Raw genomic sequence first — 19422 nt, 5'->3', positions numbered from 1 at the left:
CACATCATGATGATGTCACCACCGTGCTTCATATCATGATGATGTCACCACCATGCTTCATGTCATGATGCTGCCACCACCGTGCTTCATGTCATGATGCTGCCACCACCATGCTTCACATCATGATGATGTCACCACCATGCTTCACATCATGATGATGTCACCACCATGCTTCACATCATGATGCTGCCACCACCATGCTTCATATCATGATGATGTCACCACCATGCTTCACATCATGATGCTGCCACCACCATGCTTCATGTCATGATGCTGCCACCACCATGCTTCACATCATGATGCCGCCACCGTGCTTCACATCATGATGATGTCACCACCATGCTTCATATCATGATGCTGCCACCACCGTGCTCATGTCATGATGCTGCCACCACCGTGCTTCATGTCATGATGCTGCCACCACCATGCTTCATGTCATGATGCTGCCACCACCATGCTTCACATCATGATGATGTCACCACCATGCTTCACATCATGATGATGCCACCACCATGCTTCACGTCATGATGCTGCCACCACCATAATTCACATCATGATGATGTCACCACCGTGCTTCATATCATGATGATGTCACCACCATGCTTCATGTCATGATGCTGCCACCACCGTGCTTCATGCCATGATGCTGCCACCACCATGCTTCACATCATGATGATGTCACCACCATGCTTCACATCATGATGATGTCACCACCATGCTTCACATCATGATGCTGCCACCACCATGCTTCATATCATGATGATGTCACCACCATGCTTCACATCATGATGCTGCCACCACCATGCTTCATGTCATGATGCTGCCACCACCATGCTTCACATCATGATGCCGCCACCGTGCTTCACATCATGATGATGTCACCACCATGCTTCATATCATGATGCTGCCACCACCGTGCTCATGTCATGATGCTGCCACCACCGTGCTTCATGTCATGATGCTGCCACCACCGTGCTTCATGTCATGATGCTGCCACCACCATGCTTCACATCATGATGATGTCACCACCGTGCTTCATATCATGATGATGTCATCACCATGCTTCATGTCATGATGCTGCCACCACCATGCTTCACATCATGATGATGTCACCACCATGCTTCACATCATGATGCTGCCACCACCATGCTTCATGTCATGATGCTGCCACCACCATGCTTTATATCATGATACTGCCACCACCATGCTTCACATCATGATGCTGCCACCACCGTGCTTCATGTCATGATGCTGCCACCACCGTGCTTCATGTCATGATGCTCCCACCACCGTGCTTCATGTCATGATGCTCCCACCACCATGCTTCGCATGTGACTGACTTTTTCACTATGTCATGAAATAATCTTTTTTTTTTTAATCTTTTCAAAAAAGTCAAATATTGACCATGATTCAGTGCTCAAAAGCAATAGAAAGGCGGTTAACGATTGTTCCAGGCGCTGAACTGTCTCATTGTGTTAAATTACAGCTTATTTTCTGCCTCTGAAATGATTTACACCCTTCTTTTGTTTGAAATAATTTTGGACTCGATGGCCTCGCTCCGTCTCTTCCCATATTTCTGCTCTTTCATAACATTTCTCCTCTTTTTTTCCTCCTTTTTTGCCCATGATGAGCTCAGACTTCCAGTGCCGTTTGAAGCCGGCTGCTAATTGGTTGATTCTCATTGACATTAAATCCTGCCTCCGAGCCGAGCGTGTGGGCGGGTGTTTATAGATTCCCTGAAAGACCGACTGGGCTGATGAAAAAGGAAATATTACGTAATCCAAAGCTGCACCGTGCCTCATCACGTTTAGATTGTCTGTTTTTATTCAGGGCCAAATGGAAAAAGGGAAGCAGGGCGAGACGAGGGGGAAAAGAGCCAGCTGGTCATTTTTAAAACAATGGATTCAATCTGAGACGTCTTTGAAACTTTTATGTCCATCAGCAGGATGTGAACGAGTTTGGAGGCAGTAAAACGACTGATTGTACAAATGGCTGGTTCTGTATTAATTCATAATTCAGCAGAATTATCATTTGTGTTTCTAATCTCCCTGCAGCCGACTGCTGTGGATCCACATGAATTCATTTATTCATCAGGACGGTTTCCAGGTGGAATGAGCTGTGATGCAGTAAAATCTGAAACAAGCCGTTGGATTTCAGATTCAGAAATACGCTAACGATCCTCCAGGGGAAACAGCTTCTTTTACAGTCGCGCTCATTCAAGGTCTCAGAAATATAGCAGTACAAGTCAAAAATATGACCTAAAAATATAAAAATAAGTAGAAAAATGTGGGCTAAAAATATAAACATAACATGCCCAGAAAATACAAACATAAGTGGAAAAATATGTCCTAAAAATATAAATATAAGTGGAAAAATATGGGCTAAAAATATAAACATAACATGCCCAGAAAAAACAAACATAAGTGGAAAAATATGGGCTAAAAATATAAATATAAGTAGAAAAATATGGGCTAAAAATATAAACATAACATGCACAGAAAATATAAACAGAAGTGGAAAAATATGTCCAAAAAATATAAATATGTCCTAAAAATATAAAAAAAAGTAGAAGAATATATCCTTAAAACATAAATATAAGTAGAAAAATATTTCTTAAAAATGTAAACACAAGTAGAAAAATATGTCAGAAAAATTTAAAAATAAGTTAAAAAAAAATCCTAAAGATATAGCTATAATAACACCTAAAAATATAAATATAAGTAAAAAAAAATAGGACCTAAAAATATAAATACAAGTTGAAAAATACTTCAGAAAAATGTAGACATAAGTAAAACAAATATGTCCTAAATATATGAATATAATTACACCTAAAATATGACCTAAAAATATAAATATAAGTAAAAAATAGGACCTAAAAATATAAATATAATTAGAAAAATATGTCCTTAAAATATAAATGTCAAAGAATGTATAAAAAATAAAAATGTCAGAAAAACATAATCCTACGTGGAAAGATATGTCTTAAAAATAAATAGAAATAGAAAAATATGTCAGAATAATGTAAACAAAAATGTCCTAAAAATATAACTATAAGTAAAAAAATGTCCTAAAAATATAAAAATAAGTAGAAAAATATGTCTTAAAATATTAACATAAATAGAAAAATATGTCAGGAAATAAACCAGAAAGTACTGCCTACCCCAGCTTTAATCAGATTTAATCGGCTGTAATCAGCTTGTTTTATGTGTAAAGATCCAGATTCAGCTTTTAAATGAATTTGAATCCAGTTTTTACAGCCTTTTACTCCATGATTTGCTCTGGTTTTGTGCTTCTCGTTGTGTTTTCCTGGTTCTGTCCGGTCTTTGTCGACAGCAGGTGCTTCTCCTGTGACTGGATTAAAGGAGGAGGATGTGGATTAGCGTTGGGTTCCCGTGTGGACGACATGAAACGAGGCGTGTTGCTTTACAGTTGGTTCACGTCGCGTGTTAAAGGAAAGGTGGAGCTTCTCACTGTAAATCACACGACGACCAGGAGAAGTCAGGATGCTGCAGATATTAATAAATAAACAGAAATGGATGTTCAAACCTCAGAATGGTGGTAATATTCTCCATAAATCGCAGCGTTTTGCTGCCCAGATCGACCTGAGGTTGTGTAATAAACACACTGGTAGAATTATATAACCCTCCCAGCTCCCAGCTCTTTCCAGCTCCTTTATTTTTTTATTTCTTTGCTCCTCTAATATCTTTCCTTCACTGCAACATAAAGTCCTGCACCTCTGTGGAAACACAATAGCCACGGAGAAGGAGAAAGAATCTAAAGTATTTTTACTGCAGTTTGACACAGAATGACAGAAATCATTAAAAATAAAAGCTTCACTTCAGCCGAAACATTTCTGAATTCTTATCACGACTGTTGGTCGCAGTCACTGCTGGCTTCACAGTTACAGCAAAAAATCCAGATTGTTTTGTTTTGTTTGTTTGTTTTACAATATCTGGTGATTATAAACGGTGTAGTTTTGATGATTTTTTTAAATAAGTGATTTTGCTTTGATATATACCAGTTTTAAACTGATTTTAGACTGGTTTTAAAAGTGGCTTTAGACTGGTTTTAAAAGTGGCTTTAGACTGGTTTTAAAAGTGGCTTTAGACTGGTTTTAAAAGTGGCTTTAGACTGGTTTTAAAAGTGGCTTTAGACTGGTTTTAAAAGTGGCTTTAGACTGGTTTTAAAAGTGGCTTTAGACGGGTTTTAAAAGTGGCTTTAGACTGGTTTTAAAAGTGGCTTTAGACTGGTTTTAAAAGTGGCTTTAGACTGGTTTTAAAAGTGGCTTTAGACTGGTTTTAAAAGTGGCTTTAGACGGGTTTTAAAAGTGGCTTTAGACTGGTTTTAAAAGTGGCTTTAGACGGGTTTTAAAAGTGGTTTAAAACTGGTTTTAAAACTGGTTTTAAAAATTGATTTTAGACTGGTTCTACACGAGTTTTAAAACTATTTTTAAAACAGTTTTCTAAAAGTGATTTTAGACTGGTTTTAAAAGTAGTTTTAAGTTGATTTTAAAACTGGTTTTATACTGGTGCCAGGCTAATTTTAGACTGAATTTAAGACAGGTTTTAGACTAGGTTTAGACTGGTACTGGACTGGTTTTAGACTGGTTGTAAAAACCATGTTTAAAACTGGTTCAAGACTGGTTTTAAAAGTGCTTTTAGGCTGATTTTAATGCTGGTTTTAAACTGGTTTTAGACCGGTACTGGACTAATTTTAGACAGGTATTAAAATGGGTTTAAAACTGGTTTTAGGCTGGAGTTTACTGGTTTTAGCTGATTTTATTTTTGTTTGTTTGTTTCAGTTTTTCTTGTTTTTGAACAGGTTTCACTTGGTTTTTCAGGTCTCAGACTAGCTGTAGATGTGATTTTGGACTGATAAACAACCTTTTGACTCGGTTTAAGAGTCGTCTTAGACCGTCTTCACACTGGTTTTAGGTGTGGTCTTAGACTAGATGTTGGACGCCCTTTATACTGGTATTTTTTTAAACAGGCATAAAGAGGAAAGCTGTAGTAAACTGAATAATATGAGTGAAGAAAGAATGAACTCGGTGTGACCAGGACTCTTCCTCTGAGGATTCTGCTGCAACACAAACAGCTCCGTGGGTTTTTGTGCATCACAAAGCAGCAGCAGAGATATCGGGGGATGAACGGCAGACAAATAGAAAGAGATGGTCTCAGAGTGGCCTCGAGAGGATTTGACGCTCCGTTTTGAAGGATTGTAGAAGCCGGTGGGTTTGACGAGACGTTCTTTTAAGTGTAAACGACGACTCACGTGTCGCTGCGATTCCACATTACGCCACAAAATGGGATTTAGAAGCACAGAGGCTCCTTCACTCTCCTCCTTCTCCAGAGATTAGGCTTTGAGAGGAAGGAATTCATCGTAAACACGCAGCACGCTGTGATTATTTGTCTTTTCAAAGCAGCACAGTAGCAGGTTTTGTTACAGTGAAGAATAAATAATAAATCTGAGGGCCGAACTACGAAACAAGATTAACGGGTGAGCAGGAATGTTCAGCCTAAGGTCAGAGTTTACGGCATCAAGAAGGTGGATCTGTTTTAACCTGGTTAGATCTCCATGGTAACTGATGCTGTGAAGCTTGATCTCCATGGTAACTGATGCTTTGCAGCTCGATCTCCATGGTAACTGATGCTCTGCAGCTAGATCTCCACGATAACTGATTCTGTGAAGGTAGATCTCCATGGTAACTGATTCTTTGCAGCTAGATCTCCATGGTGACTGATGCTCTGCAGCTGGATCTCCATGGTAACTGATGCTACAGAGCTAGATCTCCATGGTAACTGATGCCCTCAAGCTAGATCTCCATGTTAACTGATGCTATGAAGCTAGATCTCCATGGTAACTGATGCTACAGAGCTAGATCTCCATGGTAACTGATGCTACAGAGCTAGATCTCCATGGTAACTGATGCTGTGAAGCTCGATCTCCATGGTAACTGATGTTACAGAACTAGATTTCCATGGTAACTGATGCCGTGAAGCTAGATCTCCATGGTAACTGATGCTACAGAACTAGATTTCCATGGTAACTGATGCCGTGAAGCTAGATCTCCATGGTAACTGATGCCGTGAAGCTAGATCTCCATGGTAACTGATGCTACAGAACTAGATTTCCATGGTAACTGATGCCGTGAAGCTAGATCTCCATGGTAACTGATGCTACAGAACTAGATCTCCATGGTAACTGATGCTACAGAGCTAGATCTCCATGGTAACTGATGCCCTCCGATTCTCAGCTGAGGGAAAATGTCTTATCGGTAAACATGTTGATCTGTGCAGTGCTACAACCACTGAAAGAAGTTGTGCAGTTCCACAAAAGAAAGTCTGAATATGTTGAACCGTCTTCGTAGTTCGTCCCTGATGTTGCCTGATTCTTCTCTCACATCTTTTCCTTCCTTCTCCTCTCCAGAAACTGAGTCAGGAGTTTGAGATCAAGCGGCTGTCGCTGGAGGAGCAGAGGGACCGACTCCAGCAGCAACTGGACAACTTGAAGGAGGAGCTCTCAGCCAAACTCAACATGGCCAATCAGGAGGTACGACTCCGGGTCGGTCACGCGATGTTCCAGATGTTCGGCGGCGACGTGACGACTGTGGTTTCCCTCCTCAGGTGTCCCACCTCCAGGAGCTGGTCCGAGAGGGCGAGCAGAACATGGGGTCGGCTCAGACCCAGATCAGCTGTCTGAAGGAGACTCAGGAGAAGCTCAAGATCGAACTGGACGCCACCAGAGCCCGAGTCCGAGAGACCAGCAACCTGCTGACGGACCTCCAGGTGAGCAGAAAACCAAAGGAAACATCTGATCAGATTCTAGCATCGACTGTCAAACGCTAAAAACCGACGGCTGAATTCTTAGATGTCCGGAAAGATTAGCTGTAAACTGCCGTACACCTCTACAAAAACAGAACAACCGAGAATATTTTAAAATCTGAAAAGCTGTTTGCTCGTAGCACCATGAAGAACAGATCTTTGTCAGTATGTGGAACTGTGTGGATGATGATCTCAAAACGAGTACAACGATAAAACAAGCCACACAAAATACAAAAAAACAGACATGTAGGAGTTAATGAGTTAGCTAATGCTAAGCTAGGATGTTGAGACGCTAACATAGGGTGGAAGCTGTCTCTTTACAGTTTGTATGATCAGCTATGAGGATGTTTACTGTGGAGAAACTGATGATGTCGCAGGAAGATGTGCTGCATTCAAGAGCAACTTTAAACTCTTTTTTTTTTACTAGTTTGTTTGAAATCTAAGCAACTCGTTGTTTATTTGATACTTTTTCAGATGCGTAATGTTTTGTTAGCATATTATTGGAAAAACGTTCACCGTGTGTCGCTCATTTAGAAATTAATCGATTTACAGGGAGACGGTTTTAACTAACCGATGCCCACTTCTTGGACTTGTTTCAACTCCAAGTTCGACAAAGTTTAGTTTTAGTTTAGTCTGCAGCCAGGAAAACAGGCAGTGCAAGAAAAAATAGATCGAGAATTGTTCAACCAAAGAGAATTAGGTCGGATGAACGCATGACGACCAGAAAAACCGTGAAACCAGTCAGCTGTTTCGTTCACGGTCAGTTCATCGGATGCTCTGTCGAATGAATGAGACGATTCAGCAGCGAAATGAAAAGGAAGCAGATGGAGGGATGGCAGACAGGAAGAGGCGTCTGAAAGCAGGAAGTGCGAGGCCAGCTGTGGGATAATGACGGTGATTATCAGTGGAGTGGCTGGAAAGAGAAAAACTCAGAGAGAGAGAGAGAGAGTGTGCCGGAGGAACGACGGCTTCTTTTATGTTTAAACCCTCATCATTAAAACTGTCAATGAGAGACTTCATTTAAAGGATCTGAGGGGAACAATAGCGTGTCATCTGCGAATTACGACACAAACGGGACAGACGAGGCAGAAAACGGAGGATTTACTTCAAATTTACTTCACATCTGTCCAGAATAATGCAAAATGATAATTATTTGATGCTTGTTTGGAATGATTCAGAGGCTACGAGGCTCAGAAATGATGGAAAATATTCAAAAGCATCGCACAAAATGACAATATTCTTCAAAATTGTTCAAAAAAAAATCTTCAAAACGACACCACAGTGTCACTAGATAATTGTAACAAATGACTCAAAAATGTTCTAAATAACACTGAAGTTGTCCAATATTACACAACAACAATCCACAATTACTCAAAAATTGTTCAAAATAACAAAGATGACAAAAAAGACAGAAGAACAGAAAAAGAAAAAGGAAAAAGGTTCCTCTTCCTCCAATGGTGTCGGTCAGAAAACCAATCAGAGCTTAAGTTTGTGATGTTTTATGTCTTATTTAAAAGTCTGAAATCACCACAATCTGTAAAAAAGACATGAACATTTTGTGCTTCTCTGTTTTTAATGGATTAATGTTCGTAAAAAACAGCTTTAAAAGTAAAAAACCTGCTTCTTTAATCAGGCTTTTGTTGATTTGATTGATTTTATTTATTGATTTCTCTGTTTAGTTTGTTTAACGTCCAATTTATAACGTGGTTTTTTTTAAATTTCTTGCTCCATTTTGACACCTAATTCTCTGTTTTAATAGCAGGTATTTAAATAAATTAATTTATCTTATTTAATTTGATCTCATCTGGTGTTTCCTTTATTACTCTTTAGCTGCATTTTCATTTCTGTAAAGCATGTTGTGTTGCATCTGTCTGAAAAAGGACGCTAAAATAACTAAAGAAAGAAAGAAAATTGACACAAAACAGGCAGCAATGACTCAAAAAGACCGGAAAATTACACCAATGCACACAAAAACACCTAAAAAGACTAAAAATGACACATAAAGATGTAAAAATGACAAAAAGACATAGAAATGGCACAAAAATACACAAAAAAGACATAGAAATTACACAAAAAGACAAAAAGACATAGAAATGACACAAAAAGACAAAAAACAGAAATGACATAAAAATACACAAAAAAGACATAGAAATTACACAAAAAGACAGAAATGACACAAAAATACACAAAAAAGACATAGAAATGACACAAAAAGACATAGAAATGACACGAAAAGACAAAAAAGACATAGAAATGACACAAAAATACACAAAAAAGACATAGAAATGACACAAAAAGACATAGAAATGACACAAAAATACACAAAAAGACAGAAATGACACAAAAATACACAAAAAAGACATAGAAATGACACAAAAAGACATAGAAATGACACGAAAAGACAAAAAGACATAGAAATGACACAAAAATACACAAAAAGACATAGAAATGACACAAAAAGACATAGAAATGACACAAAAATACACAAAAAGACAGAAATGACACAAAAATACACAAAAAAGACATAGAAATGACACAAAAAGACATAGAAATGACACAAAAATACACAAAAAAGACATAGAAATGACACAAAAAGACATAGAAATGACACAAAAATACACAAAAAGACATAGAGATGACACAAAAATACACAAAAAAGACAGAAATGACACAAAAAGACAGAAATGACACAAAAATACACAAAAAAGACAGAAATGACACAAAAATACATAGAAATGACACGAAAAGACAAAAAAGACATAGAAATGACACAAAAAGACATAGAAATGACACAAAAATACACAAAAAAGACATAGAAATGACACAAAAAGACATAGAAAAGACACAAAAATACACAAAAAAGACATAGAAATGACACAAAAATACACAAAAAAAGACATAGAAATGACACAAAAAGACATAGAAATGACACGAAAAGACAAAAAAGACATAGAAATGACAAAAAAAGACATAGAAATGACACAAAAATACACAAACAAGACATAGAAATGACACAAAAAGACATAGAAATGACACAAAAATACACAAAAAAGACATAGAAATGACACAAAAATACAAAACAAGACATTGAAATGACACGAAACGACAAAAAAGACATAGAAATGACACAAAAAGACATAGAAAAGACACGAAAAGACAAAAAAGACATAGAAATGACACAAAAATACACAAAAAAGACATAGAAATGACACAAAAAGACATAGAAATGACACAAAAATACACAAAAAAGACATAGAAATGACAAAAAGACATAGAAATGACACGAAAAGACAAAAAAGACATAGAAATGACACAAAAATGACACAAAAAAGACATAGAAATGACACAAAAAGACATAGAAATGACACAAAAATACACAAAAAGACAGAAATGACATAAAAATACACAAAAAAGACATAGAAATGACACAAAAAGACATAGAAATGACACAAAAATACACAAAAAGACAGAAATGACACAAAAAGACAGAAATGACACAAAAATACACAAAAAAGACATAGAAATGACACAAAATACATAGAAATGACACGAAAAGACAAAAAAGATATAGAAATGACAAAAAAGACATAGAAATGACACAAAAATACACAAAAAAGACATAGAAATGACATAAAAAGACATAGAGATGACACAAAAATACACAAAAAAGACAGAAATGACACAAAAAGACAGAAATGACACAAAAATACACAAAAAAGACATAGAAATGACACAAAAATACACAAAAAAAGACATAGAAATGACACAAAAATACATAGAAATGACACGAAAAGACAAAAAAGACATAGAAATGACACAAAATACACAAAAAAGACATAGAAATGACACAAAAAGACATAGAAATGACACAAAAATACACAAAAAAGACATAGAAATGACACAAAAATACATAGAAATGACACAAAAATACACAAAAAAGACAGAAATGACACAAAAAGACATAGAAATGACACGAAAAGACAAAAAAGACATAGAAATGACAAAAAAAGACATAGAAATGACACAAAAATACACAAAAAAGACATAGAAATGACACAAAAAGACATAGAAATGACACAAAAATACACAAAAAGACATAGAAATGACACAAAATACAAAAAAGACATTGAAATGACACAAAACGACAAAAAAGACATAGAAATGACACAAAAAGACATAGAAAAGACACGAAAAGACAAAAAAGACATAGAAATGACACAAAAATACACAAAAAAGACAGAAATGACACAAAAAGACATAGAAATGACACAAAAATACACAAAAAAGACATAGAAATGACACGAAAAGACAAAAAAGACATAGAAATGACACAAAAAGACATAGAAATGACACAAAAATACACAAAAAGGCAGAAATGACACAAAATACACAAAAAAGACATAGAAATGACACAAAAAGACATAGAAATGACACAAAATACACAAAAAAGACATAGAAATGACACAAAAAGACATAGAAAAGACACAAAAATACACAAAAAAGACATAGAAATGACACAAAAATACACAAAAAAGACAGAAATGACACAAAAAGACAGAAATGACACAAAAATACACAAAAAAGACATAGAAATGACACAAAAAGACATAGAAATGACATGAAAAGACAAAAAAGACATAGAAATGACACAAAAAATACACAAAAAAGACATAGAAATGACACAAAAGACATAAAAATGACACGAAAAGACAAAAAAGACATAGAAATGACACAAAAAGACATAGAAATGACACAAAAAGACAAAAAAACAGAAATGACATAAAAATACACAAAAAAGACATAGAAATGACACAAAAAGACATAGAAATGACACAAAAATACACAAAAAAGACAGAAATGACACAAAAAGACATAGAAATGACACAAAAATACACAAAAAGACATAGAAATGACACGAAAAGACAAAAAAGACATAGAAATGACACAAAAAGACATAGAAATGACACGAAAAGACAAAAAGACATAGAAATGACACGAAAAGACATAGAAATGACACGAAAATACAAAAAAGACATAGAAATGACACAAAAAGACATAGAAATGACACAAAAATGACACAAAAAAGACATAGAAATGACACAAAAAGACATAGAAATGACACAAAAATACACAAAAAGGCAGAAATGACACAAAAATACACAAAAAAGACAAAGAAATGACACAAAAAGACATAGAAATGACACAAAAATACACAAAAAAGACAGAAATGACACAAAAGACAGAAATGACACAAAAATACACAAAAAAGACATAGAAATGACACAAAAAGACATAGAAATGACATGACAAGACAAAAAGACATAGAAATGACACAAAAAATACACAAAAAAGACATAGAAATGACACAAAAAGACATAGAAATGACACGAAAAGACAAAAAAGACATAGAAATGACACAAAAAGACAAAAAAACAGAAATGACATAAAAATACACAAAAAAGACATAGAAATTACACAAAAAGACAGAAATGACACAAAAATACACAAAAAAGACATAGAAATGACACAAAAAGACATAGAAATGACACAAAAATACACAAAAGGCAGAAATGACACAAAAATACCCAAAAAGACATAGAAATGACACAAAAAGACATAGAAATGACACAAAAATACACAAAAAAGACAGAAATGACACAAAAAGACAGAAATGACACAAAAATACACAAAAAAGACATAGAAATGACACAAAATACATAGAAATGACACGAAAAGACAAAAAAGACATAGAAATGACACAAAATACACAAAAAAGACATAGAAATGACACAGAAAGACATAGAAATGACACAAAAATACACAAAAAGACATAGAAATGACACAAAAACACACAAAAAGACATAGAAATGACACAAAAATACACAAAAAAGACATAGAAATGACCCAAAAATACACAAAAAAGACTTAGAAATGACACAAAAAGACATAGAAATGACACAAAAAGACATAGAAATGACACGAAAAGACGAAAAAGACATAGAAATGACACAAAAATACACAAAAAAGACATAGAAATGACACAAAAGACATAGAAATGACACAAAAAGACAGAAATGACACACAAAGACAAAAAAGACATAGAAATGACACGAAAAGACAAAAAAGACATAGAAATGACACAAAAAGACATAGAAATGACACGAAAAGACAAAAAAGACATAGAAATGACACGAAAAGACAAAAAAGACATAGAAATGACACAAAAATACACAAAAAGACAGAAATGACACAAAAAGACAGAAATGACACAAAAATACACAAAAAAGACATAGAAATGACACAAAAAGACATAGAAATGACACGACAAGACAAAAAAGACATAGAAATGACACAAAAAATACACAAAAAAGACATAGAAATGACACAAAAAGACATAGAAATGACACGAAAAGACAAAAAGACATAGAAATGACACAAAAAGACAAAAAACAGAAATGACATAAAAATACACAAAAAAGACATAGAAATTACACAAAAAGACAGAAATGACACAAAAATACACAAAAAAGACATAGAAATGACACAAAAGACATAGAAATGACACAAAAATACACAAAAAAGACATAGAAATGACACAAAAAGACATAGAAATGACACGAAAAGACAAAAAAGACATAGAAATGACACAAAAATACACAAAAAAGACATAGAAATGACACAGAAAGACATAGAAATGACACAAAAATACACAAAAAGACATAGAAATGACACAAAAACACACAAAAAAGACATAGAAATGACACAAAAATACACAAAAAAGACATAGAAATGACCCAAAAATACACAAAAAAGACTTAGAAATGACACAAAAAGACATAGAAATGACACAAAAAGACATAGAAATGACACGAAAAGACGAAAAAGACATAGAAATGACACAAAAATACACAAAAAAGACATAGAAATGACACAAAAAGACATAGAAATGACACAAAAAGACAGAAATGACACACAAAGACAAAAAAGACATAGAAATGACACGAAAAGACAAAAAAGACATAGAAATGACACAAAAAGACATAGAAATGACACGAAAAGACAAAAAAGACATAGAAATGACACGAAAAGACAAAAAAGACATAGAAATGACACAAAAATACACAAAAAAGACAGAAATGACACAAAAAGACAGAAATGACACAAAAATACACAAAAAAGACATAGAAATGACACAAAAAGACATAGAAATGACACGACAAGACAAAAAAGACATAGAAATGACACAAAAAATACACAAAAAAGACATAGAAATGACACAAAAAGACATAGAAATGACACGAAAAGACAAAAAAGACATAGAAATGACACAAAAAGACAAAAAACAGAAATGACATAAAAATACACAAAAAAGACATAGAAATTACACAAAAAGACAGAAATGACACAAAAATACACAAAAAAGACATAGAAATGACACAAAAGACATAGAAATGACACAAAAATACACAAAAGGCAGAAATGACACAAAAATACACAAAAAAGACATAGAAATGACACAAAAAGACATAGAAATGACACAAAAATACACAAAAAAGACAGAAATGACACAAAAAGACAGAAATGACACAAAAATACACAAAAAAGACATAGAAATGACACAAAATACATAGAAATGACACGAAAAGACAAAAAAGACATAGAAATGACACAAAAATACACAAAAAAGACATAGAAATGACACAGAAAGACATAGAAATGACACAAAAATACACAAAAAGACATAGAAATGACACAAAAACACACAAAAAAGACATAGAAATGACACAAAAATACACAAAAAAGACATAGAAATGACCCAAAAATACACAAAAAAGACTTAGAAATGACACAAAAAGACATAGAAATGACACAAAAAGACATAGAAATGACACGAAAAGACGAAAAAGACATAGAAATGACACAAAAATACACAAAAAAGACATAGAAATGACACAAAAGACATAGAAATGACACAAAAAGACAGAAATGACACACAAAGACAAAAAAGACATAGAAATGACACAAAAAGACAAAAAGACATAGAAATGACATAAAAATACACAAAAAGACATAGAAATGACACAAAAATACACACAAAAGACATAGAAATGACACACAAAGACAAAAAAGACAAAAAGATGAGAAATTACACAAAAAGAAGCTAAAAATAATGAAAGAAAGACTCAAAATGACACAATTGACACAAAAAGAGACAAAAAGACGGAAAAAGACATGAATGGATGCTGATATTCCAAAAGAAAGACACAAAATAACACGAAAAGACACAAGAAGACACAAAAAGATGCTAAAATAACTGTTTTCATTTCTGAAACGGCAGTGAAGGTGTACAAGCAGCTGTACGGTGTGGAGGCTACACTCCAGCTCACATCTGTGACCTCTGTGTTCTCAGGAGGAGATCGAGACCCAGAAGCAGCAGCACGAAGCCAGAGTGATGTCCATCAGGACCGAGGAGAAGCAGAAGATGGACAAGATGGCCGACGACCTGGACCAGAAGTGGAGGGACGCGCTCCGGTAAGAGACAGAAACGATGGAAACCCGTAACGAACAGAAAGACGGTGAATGAAACCGGGCTGTTGATTCTGCAGGGAGGAGGTCCGTCTGCTGAAGGAGGAGCTGACCGAGGAGTACGAGGTGGACAAGCAGGCGGCTCTGAACCAGCTGTCCCAGCAGAAGGAGCTGGAGATGATGGCAGCCAGAGAGGGATGGCAGAGGAAGGTGGAGGACCTGCTGGAACAGGTGACTGCAGCCGGCTTTGTGCTTCAGAAAGAAACAGTTCCAGCTTCAGGTAGCGTTTGGTTTTAATGAGAGCAACGAGGAATGTTACAATAAATGACGCTATAAGAGCTGCTACAGCAGGAACGCTGCTAGAAAGCTGTTAGACACACCTTAATGTGTTTATTTTACCTATCAGTGGCTGTACAGTAAAATGATCAGACTTTAAAGTTCATTTATTCAGACATGATGTTGTGCTGAAGTGCATTTAATCTGATTATTATTAAAGACACCACTTTAATTTGTGGCCAAATGACACAAAAGGATGCTAAAAAGACACAAAAGATACAAAATGAAACAAAAGCACTAAAAATGACACAGAAATTAAGCAAAAAACCCCCACAAAATGACAGAAAAACACACAAAAGACACAAAAATGCCACAAAAGGCACAAAAATTAAACAAAAATATACAAAAAAGTGAAACAAAGGCACTCAAAAAGACACAAAAATGCCACATAAGCGCATAAAAATTACACCAAAGTATGCTAAAGTAACAAAAACTGTACAAATGATGCTAAAATGGCACAAATGAGACAAAAAGACACAAAAAATGACACAAAAAGATGCTAAAATAACAAGAAAGACACAAAAGACAAAAGACACATAAATGAGACAACACACACAAGACACCAAACACACAAAAATGACACAAAAGACACAAACCCCACAAAAATGACCTAAAAAGACAGAAAATGATACAAAATGTTGCTAAATAACAGAAAAACACACAAAAGACACCAAAACACACATAGACACAAAAAAAGCACAAAAATGAGACAAAAAGACGCAAAAAATGCTGCAAAAAGACACAAAAATGACAATAAACACAGAAAAGGACATAATGTGACTCAGAAATCAAACAAAAGCACACAAACATGACACAAAACAGACACAAAATGAAACAAAATGACACGAAGGACACAAAAAATGGCATGAAAAGACAGAAAAATGATGCTAAAAATACACAAAAACACACAAAAGACAGTTGAAGTACTTTTTGACATGAGCCAGCCATGAGGTGAACATGGCGGCCCCAGTTGTGTGTCGTTTTCTGGAATAACTCCTCCCTTCAGATGTTTCCAGTTGTGTGTCGTTTTCTGGAATAACTCCTCCCTCGTTCAGATGTTTCCAGTTGTGTGTCGTTTTCTGGAATAACTCCTCCCTTCAGATGTTTCCAGTTGTGTGTCGTTTTCTGGAATAACTCCTCCCTCGTTCAGATGTTTCCAGTTGTGTGTCGTTTTCTGGAATAACTCCTCCCTTCAGATGTTTCCAGCTGTGTGTCGTTTTCTGGAATAACTCCTCCCTTCAGATGTTTCCAGTTGTGAGTCGTTTTCTGGAATAACTCCTCCCTCGTTCAGATGTTTCCAGTTGTGTGTCGTTTTCTGGAATAACTCCTCCCTTCAGATGTTTCCAGCTGTGTGTCATTTTCTGGAATAACTCCTCCCTCCCTTCAGATGTTTCCAGCTGTGTGTCATTTTCTGGAATAACTCCTCCCTTCAGATGTTTCCAGCTGTGTGTCGTTTTCTGGAATAACTCCTCCCTCGTTCAGATGTTTCCAGTTGTGTGTCGTTTTCTGGAATAACTCCTCCCTCGTTCAGATGTTTCCAGCTGTGAGTCGTTTTCTGGAATAACTCCTCCCTCGTTCAGATGTTTCCAGCTGTGAGTCGTTTTCTGGAATAACTCCTCCCTCGTTCAGATGTTTCCAGTTGTGTGTCGTTTTCTGGAATAACTCCTCCCTTCAGATGTTTCCAATTGTGTGTCATTTTCTGGAATAACTCCTCCCTCGTTCAGATGTTTCCAGTTGTGTGTCATTTTCTGGAATAACTCCTCCCTTCAGATGTTTCCAGCTGTGTGTCGTTTTCTGGAATAACTCCTCCCTTCAGATGTTTCCAGCTGTGTGTCGTTTTCTGGAATAACTCCTCCCTCGTTCAGATGTTTCCAGTTGTGTGTCGTTTTCTGGAATAACTCCTCCCTTCAGATGTTTCCAGCTGTGTGTCATTTTCTGGAATAACTCCTCCCTTCAGATGTTTCCAGCTGTGTGTCGTTTTCTGGAATAACTCCTCCCTTCAGATGTTTCCAGCTGTGTGTCATTTTCTGGAATAACTCCTCCCTTCAGATGTTTCCAGCTGTGTCCTCTGGTTCCTGCTTTAATTCAGACGGACGCCCTTACAGCTTCGTTCCTCTGCAGATGTGAACGTCCTGAGCTCCAGCAGACTTACAGGAGGTCCGTTTAAATCCAGAGCAGCTTCTCCTCATCCTCCAGCTCTAAATCCATCTTACCTCAGAGCTGCTGCTGTAGAACCTCTAAATCCTGCCGGGGCTTTAGCGGAGGAAGAGTGACGGCTGGAGGACCAGAGCCGTCTGCTGGAGGACGTCCTGCCACTCTGATAGCTCCACCGCCTCGTCTAAACAAAGCCTGACGGCGTGTTGTTGCTGCATCTGCTGTCAGCGTCTGCATCAGCTCCATGGCATCTCCAGTCAGCAGCCGTCAGAACGTCAGCAGACGAAGCAGGAGGAAGAACAAAGAGATTTTAGAGCTGACCTGAATACCAGACGAGTTCTAGAGATGGACCGATCCGTTAGTGATGACGCTTATTAGTGGATAATAAGACGGATAATTAGACATCCTTTCTGTCAGAACCAGGCTTCTTTATTCACTACGTTAATTATGATGATACTGGAGCACACAAAAATAAACAATAAGACACAAAAAGACACAAGCGTGACACGAAAATGAGACAATAAGACGCAAAAAGACAGAAAACTGAAACAATAAGACACAAAAAGATACAAACGTGACACCAAAATGAGACAATAAGACACAAAAATGAAACACAAATGCCACGAAAAGACAAAAAATGGCACTAAAATAAAACAAAATACACAAAATGCTACAAAAACACACAAAAATAATACAAAAAGACATGCAAAGACACAAAAATTGTACAAAAGGCGAAAAATGAAACAGGACACAAAAATTAAGCAAAAAGACGCAGAAATGCGAGAAAAAGTGCCTCAAAAGCTGAGCTTTGAAACACTGCTCTGCTGCCTAGACTGTGCTCATCTGTACCACGTGACGGTGTCGGGTAGTGCTGGGGTGTTTTTGTGTCTTTAACCTTTAATTTTTGTGTTATTTAAACATCATTTTGTGTCATTTTTGTGTTATTTTAGCATCTCTCTGTGTATCTTTTGCATATTTGTGCCATTTCAGCATCTTTCCATGTCATTTTTGTGTTATTTTATGTCTTTTTTTTGTGTTATTTTATGTCTTTTTTGTGTCATTTTATGTCATTTTTGTGTTATTTAAGCACCCTTTTTATCATTTTTGTGTTTTTGTATAAGTTGTGTGTTATTTTGTGTATTTTTTGTGTTATTTAAGGATTCTTTTGCATAATTTTGTGCATTTTTGTGTCATTTTAACATCTTTCCCTGTCATTTTTGTCTTTTTGTGTCATTTTTGTGTTATTTAAGCACCCTCTTTATCATTTTTGTGTCTTTGCATAAGTTTTGTGTTATTTTGTGTATTTTTTGTGTTATTTAAGCGTCCTTTTTTGTAATTATTTGCATTTTTCTCTTTTTGTGTTATTTTATGTCATTTTTGTGGTATTTAAGCATCCTTTTGTATAATTTTGTGCATTTCTGTGTAATTTTAACATCTCTCCATGTCATTTTTGTGTCTTTTTGTGTCATTTTTGTGTTATTTAAGCATCCTTTTGTGTAATTATGTGCACTTTTCTGTCTTTTTGTGTTATTTTATGTCATTTTTGTGTCATTTTTGTGTTATTTAAGCATCCTTTTGTGTTTTT

At 35.8% G+C, this 19422-nt stretch overlaps 1 protein-coding gene across 1 annotated transcript in view; it reads left to right on the top strand.

Annotated features, from left to right (window-relative positions):
* The window catches only part of LOC110964292 (protein FAM184A-like), a 79682-nt gene that overhangs the window by 25452 nt on the left and 34808 nt on the right, over positions 1–19422 (top strand). The window contains 4 exon segments of the mRNA XM_051942335.1: positions 6427–6549; positions 6624–6785; positions 15232–15353; positions 15428–15578. Of these exon segments, the coding sequence (XP_051798295.1) occupies positions 6427–6549; positions 6624–6785; positions 15232–15353; positions 15428–15578 (558 nt within the window).

The sequence above is a fragment of the Acanthochromis polyacanthus genome, chromosome 22 (genome assembly GCF_021347895.1).
Source record: "Acanthochromis polyacanthus isolate Apoly-LR-REF ecotype Palm Island chromosome 22, KAUST_Apoly_ChrSc, whole genome shotgun sequence".
Taxonomy (NCBI): Eukaryota; Metazoa; Chordata; class Actinopteri; family Pomacentridae; genus Acanthochromis; species Acanthochromis polyacanthus.
Note: the sequence above shows the minus strand (reverse complement) of the source record. Positions and strands in the feature narration are given on the sequence as shown.